At 51.4% G+C, this 5,692-nt stretch overlaps 1 protein-coding gene across 1 annotated transcript in view; it reads left to right on the top strand.

Moving 5' to 3' along the window:
• The window catches only part of Gpr37l1 (G protein-coupled receptor 37 like 1), an 8,126-nt gene extending 3,438 nt beyond the window's left edge, over positions 1 to 4,688 (top strand). The window contains exon 2 of the mRNA XM_008830313.2: positions 2,584 to 4,688. Within this exon, the coding sequence (XP_008828535.1) occupies positions 2,584 to 3,399 (816 nt within the window). The 3' untranslated portion in view covers positions 3,400 to 4,688. The remainder of the gene's footprint in view (positions 1 to 2,583) is intronic.
• Positions 4,689 to 5,692: the final 1,004 nt, after the last annotated feature.

Raw genomic sequence — 5,692 nt, forward strand, 5'->3', positions numbered from 1 at the left:
AGCTGACCTCAAACTCAGAGGATGATCTTTAACTCCTGATCCTTCTGTTTCTACTTCCAGGGTGCTAGGATTATAGATGTATGTAACTATACCTGGCTAGCCCCAATTCTTGAAGGATTAAAATGGGTAATGTCCAGGCTGGAGAGATGGCTCAGTGGTTAAAAGCACTGGCTGCTTTTGCAGAGGACCCAGGTTTAATTCCCAGCACCCACATGGCAGCTAACAACCATCTGTAACTCCAGTTCCAGGGAATCTGACACCCTCTTCTGATCTCTGTGGGCATTGCATGACGTGAGTGCACTTACATACATGTAGGCAATACACTCATACACATAAAAAAATAAAAAATAAAATACTTTTTAAAAAATAAGTAATGTCCACAAAGAACTTAGAATCAGTTCAGTCTATGGTGGTTTTATTTGGGCATGGGAAGGAGGCAGACACACAGGAGCTCTTGCTTGCATGTGGCTATAGGACATTGGTGTTGTTCAGAACTCTCCCGTACGGAAGACCTCAGGATGGCCTCTGGTGGAGTAGAGGGCAAGCAGTTTGGGATGAAACTTGGAATATTTTCTGAAATGTAGGAAAGATGGAGTGAGAATGGTGTTTTGCTGGAGGCTGAAGACTGCTTTGCAGGCCTGGGCTTCCCTGCCAAGAGAGGGGGTTGAGGTTCTTACAAAGGACACTGGTGGCAGTGCAAATAAGCCATGGATTGTGTTCCCCCAGTCAGAAAAGGGAGGAATTTAGGAAGGAGGGGGAGGGGGTACAAACCCCAAGTGTGGCTGAACATCAGCTTGGGGCTCTCCTTTCATGCTAGTTGGCACGCACTTCCCTGCTACTCTGGCTTCTTCCTCTTGGCTCACAGGATGATTTTCCTCTGTGCTGCCGGATAAACAGTGTGCAAGGATGGGGATGGTGGGCTCAGGACACTCAGCAGGGGCTGCTTCCTACCTTGCTGGGCTGCTTAGGACAGGACAGGCAGGGTGAGAGAAAGGGAGAGTAGGCCACATTCCCAGGTACCTTTACACAATGAACTCACGTGAGAAGGTGCAGAAAGTGGGATCTGCAGAAAGTCTAGAATTCCCTTCCTTCCTCTTTCCCTCTGTCCCTCCATCCCTCCATCCCCCCCTCCCTTCTTTCTTCTGATCACACAGCTAATGAATGGTAAAGGATCCTTCCTTCCTTCCTTCCTTCCTTCCTTCCTTCCTTCCTTCCTTCCTTTCTCCCTTCCTTCCTTCCTCTCTCCCTTCCTTCCCTCCTTCTTTTCTTTTTCTTTCTCTCATTCCTTCATTTTTGAGAGAGACTCAAGTATCCCAGGCTAACCTTGAATTTGCTCTGTAGCCAAATGTTAAGGTTCAGATACCCTGCCCCCTCACCAACAGGATCCCAAGGACTTCTCATGCTCCTGAGAAAAGGGAACCTAGCTGATAAGCACCTTGGTCTTTGAAGTCAAGAGAAGCAGACTTTTCTCCACTGTTTGACCAACACAGCAGGCTTCCCCTTTGATCTCTAAAGAGGACAGGTTTTAACAGTCCCGCTCTCCCATCCCCCCTCCCAACTTTAAAAAAATACATCTTCCTGCCTTCTGCAGGAAGCAGAAGCCTCCCTTTTTAAAAGACCCCAGCTCAAGACCCGGGCAGACATTTTCCCTGCCCGGAAGGGAATCTGTCCCATGTGTTCCTTTGCTAATAAACCCTATTTTGATTGAGTTTTATCTGTGTCCTGGTGCCTCCTCCATTCGCTCGTTCTCCGCCAACTTTTTACCTATCACCAAGGATGGTTTTGAACTTGTGATCCTCCTGCCTCTGTCTCTCAAGTGCTAGAACTGCAGGCCTGTATCATCATGCCTAGGCTAAGACCCAGAGTTTCTATGTCTTTGTCTTGGTTCTTCCTTAGAGGTTCTCAAATGTCTGAGGGAACGCCAGGGACACAGGCCAAGCATACCCTAAGTAGGGAAATGGAAGAGGCATTGAGGATGTGCACCTCAATTTTACCATTCATTAGCTGTGTGATCAGGGATAGGTAACTTTTTATGCCTGAGTTTCTATTTCTGCTGTATGATGGTTGACTGAGGTTTTTGTAGTTGTTTTACATTTTTTATTTATATATTTTTATTTTGTATGTATGAGTGTTTCATCTACTTGTATATAAGTGCACTCATGTCATGCAATGCCCATGGAGGCCAGAAGAGGGCATTGGATCTCCTGGAACTGGAGTTACAGATGGTTGTTAGCTGCCATGTGAGTGCTGAGAACTGAACCCTTGTCTTCTGCAAGAGTATCAAGTCCTCTTAACCACTGAGCCATCTCTCCAGCCCCATAGTTATTTGTTTTTGAGACAGGAACGCTAGGTTTACAGTTGTGACACCATAGCATGTATTTGATGGAGGGTTTGTGATGTGTAGAAAGTACATGATGGATAGAAACTGCTTCACCAATAGCAGCTATTACCACTGCTGTCATCCTCTGCTCAAGATGTAATTCATGGTCTGATTCAGCCTGAAACCAGGGCTCCTTCCTTTGCCATTGCCGATGCAAGTTCTCAAATGAGTTCTTTTGTTTTCTTCCACATTCTTTTCCACAGATCTCCTCCTTGGGAGTCACAACCTTTAGCCTCTGTGCCCTGGGCATAGACCGCTTCCACGTGGCCACCAGCACCTTGCCCAAGGTGAGGCCCATTGAGCGCTGCCAGTCAATCCTGGCCAAACTGGCTGTTATCTGGGTGGGCTCCATGATGCTGGCTGTGCCTGAACTCCTGCTCTGGCAGCTAACACAGGAACCTGCCTCCACCATGGGCACAGTGGACTCATGTATCATGAAACCTTCAGCCAACCTGCCTGAGTCCCTCTATTCACTAGTGATGACTTACCAGAATGCCCGTATGTGGTGGTACTTTGGCTGCTACTTCTGCCTGCCCATCCTCTTCACCGTCACCTGTCAGCTGGTGACATGGCGAGTGCGGGGCCCACCAGGCAGGAAACCCGAGTGCCGGGCAGGCAAGCATGAGCAGTGTGAGAGCCAGCTCAACAGCACCGTGGTAGGCCTGACTGTGGTCTATGCCTTCTGTACACTTCCTGAAAACGTCTGCAACATCGTGGTGGCCTACCTCTCCACCGAGCTCACACGCCAGACCCTGGATCTCCTGGGCCTCATCAATCAGTTCTCCACCTTCTTCAAGGGCGCCATCACCCCTGTACTCCTCCTGTGCATCTGTAGGCCATTGGGCCAGGCCTTCCTGGATTGCTGCTGCTGTTGCTGCTGTGAAGAATGTGGTGGAACCTCAGAGGCCTCTGCCACTGATGGCTCAGACAGCAAGCTCAAGACAGAAGTGTCCTCCTCCATCTACTTCCATAAGCCCAGGGAGTCACCCCCACTCTTGCCCCTGGGTACACCTTGCTGAGTCTAGGCATGAGCAATCTGGGGTCATAGGAGCAGGGGCAGAACAAGCAGTGGGAGTGGGGGGTACCATCTCAACTCTTCCCCAATATATCTTACTTTGCCTCCCATCTTGCTGTTTAGAGATGGACTTGGCTCATTCTGTTTAAGTTTGGGCTTAGCAAAACCCTATCAGCAAACAAGGTTATTCTTATACTCTGAGGGGCCTGCCAGCCTTGTTCTTTCCACTGGTGGGTGGCAATCTCTCTAGGTCCTTAGAGCTGCCCAGACTCTCAGTCCAGCTGGAAGGGAGCCAGGACTTACGTGGTCTCCCTTCTCTTCAGCCTTGGACCTGCCTATATGTTAGTCGAGCCCCTTTCCAAGCATCACTTCCCTATTCCCATCCAGACCCTGTCCTGGAGCAGGGGCTTCTTGGAGACGAGTCCCACCAAGCTCAGCATCCTACTCTTTAGACTGGGTCTGTCTCAGCTCTGGAAGCTTCCTCCCTTCTTCCAGAGGATTCTTTCACTGCTGTCCTCCTTTCTCTGAGGTACCCATGATTGCCTTATCCAACTGTCCCCACCCCGACTCCCGTTAGGTGCTTTCCTAAAGAAGTCCCTTCTGGAAAAACAATAAACTAGGTAGCAATATCCCTGTGCCCACTGCACTTTCTTGTGCTGTGCCTGGCAGTGTCCAGGCACCCACCTGGGCCTTTCCCAGGGTTGGGCAGTGCCCTAGGCCTGGGCCTATGGTTATTGTCTTCCCTGGGAGGTTCCAAGGACATTACAGCTTTTGAGACAGAGAAAAGGGAGGGCTTGGGGAGCTAGGGACTAAATCCTTACCCAGAGCTAAACCCAGCTGGCCCTGGGAAGTCAGCCCACTTGTCTCTAGAGCCCCCACCTCCGTACCCTCTCTCCACAAAGCCCCCATTTGAGGGAATCCAGAGGCCTTCCCCTCATGAGCCACGGGGCTTCCCAGCCTCCCTCACTCTAACAGTGGCTCTTGTTCAGTTTCTTAGAATGAGCTGTTTGGTCCTCAGATGGCCCAGCTGTCTGTCCCTTGCCTACTCCCACCACCCCCACCATACCCTTCCCAGCAGGCCCTGTAGCTCCTCCCACTGGTCCCTGTCTTTGAAGTCATTTCCCCCAGCTCCACCCCTGAGGCCCTTCCTAAGGACCCCTAATCCTGCTGATCCCTAAGAACCTGAGATATCAGTCAGAAGTGAAGTGCAGCCCAGCCCACTGGTGTCCTCCTTTTGTTGTTTTGTTTATTTTGTTTGTTTTGGGACAGGGTCTCACTGTGTAGCCCTGGCTGGCCTAGAACTCACTGTGCAGACCAGGCTGGCCTGGAACTCACAGAGGCCCACCTGCCTCAAGTGCTGGGACTAAAGGCATGGGCCACCTTGCCCTGCTTGAAACTACCCTCCTTATCTGGAGTTCGGGTCTGGATTGCACAGATTCTTGCTCATTAGACCAACCTAGAATCTCTACCAGCACAGGCCCCCAAGGGCATGGGGTCTTGACTGACCTCTATTCTTCTCTGTCCAGTCACCCATACCCCTGAGCCTCAGGCTGCCCAGTGCTTGTCTCCCTCCCTACCACCAGGGATCTGAACAGCCTTGTTCTCACTCCTTGGCACCCCCTACCCCCCAGGGCCAGTGATGCTGGCCAAGAGTGAGGGCGGCTGTTGCTAAGTGATGGAGCTGCCATGCGCACACCCTTTGTACTGGAGAATGACACCCACCCATTTCTCGGCAGACCTGTTGCTACAGTGACCAAATCCCCCAGCTTTGTCTTCGTGGGGAGGGGAGGAGGGAGGGTTGTTAGAGAGGGGGTAAAGGTGGATCTATAGCTCTGAGCAAAGCAGGCGAAGGGTGCTTCCACCACTTTGCACCCCGCTACCCCAATCCTGCATGCACCAATAGCTTCCTAAAGGGAGGAAGAAGGAGGCTGGGTGAGCCGAGGTGAAGCTTGGGGCAGGGAGAAGGCTGAGGATGGAAGGCTCAAGGGTAGTGGGGCGGGGGCACCTCAACATCCTGTTTGGGAGCCTCTTCCACAAAGGACATACTCTGGACCCCCTCCTGCCTTTTGGCCAGCTCAGAGCTAAAGGGGGAGAGATGGTGGCTCCTAGACCTTGTTACTGCTGCTGCTTCAGGCCTGCCAACGTGAATGGCTTGCAGAATTAGTCAGCAGGCCAGCCAAGCTTGAGAAAGATCCAGTCCCTCCAGCCTGGCCCAGCCAGGGAACAATGTGTGATTTGTTGCTCAGGGGTCCCAGTTCTTTTTTGGGGGGGTGGCTCAGGGTGCGCAGTGGATTTGA

The sequence above is a fragment of the Nannospalax galili genome, unplaced genomic scaffold (assembly GCF_000622305.1).
Source record: "Nannospalax galili isolate Female #2095 unplaced genomic scaffold, S.galili_v1.0 scaffold113, whole genome shotgun sequence".
In the NCBI taxonomy this organism is placed as follows: Eukaryota; Metazoa; Chordata; class Mammalia; order Rodentia; family Spalacidae; genus Nannospalax; species Nannospalax galili.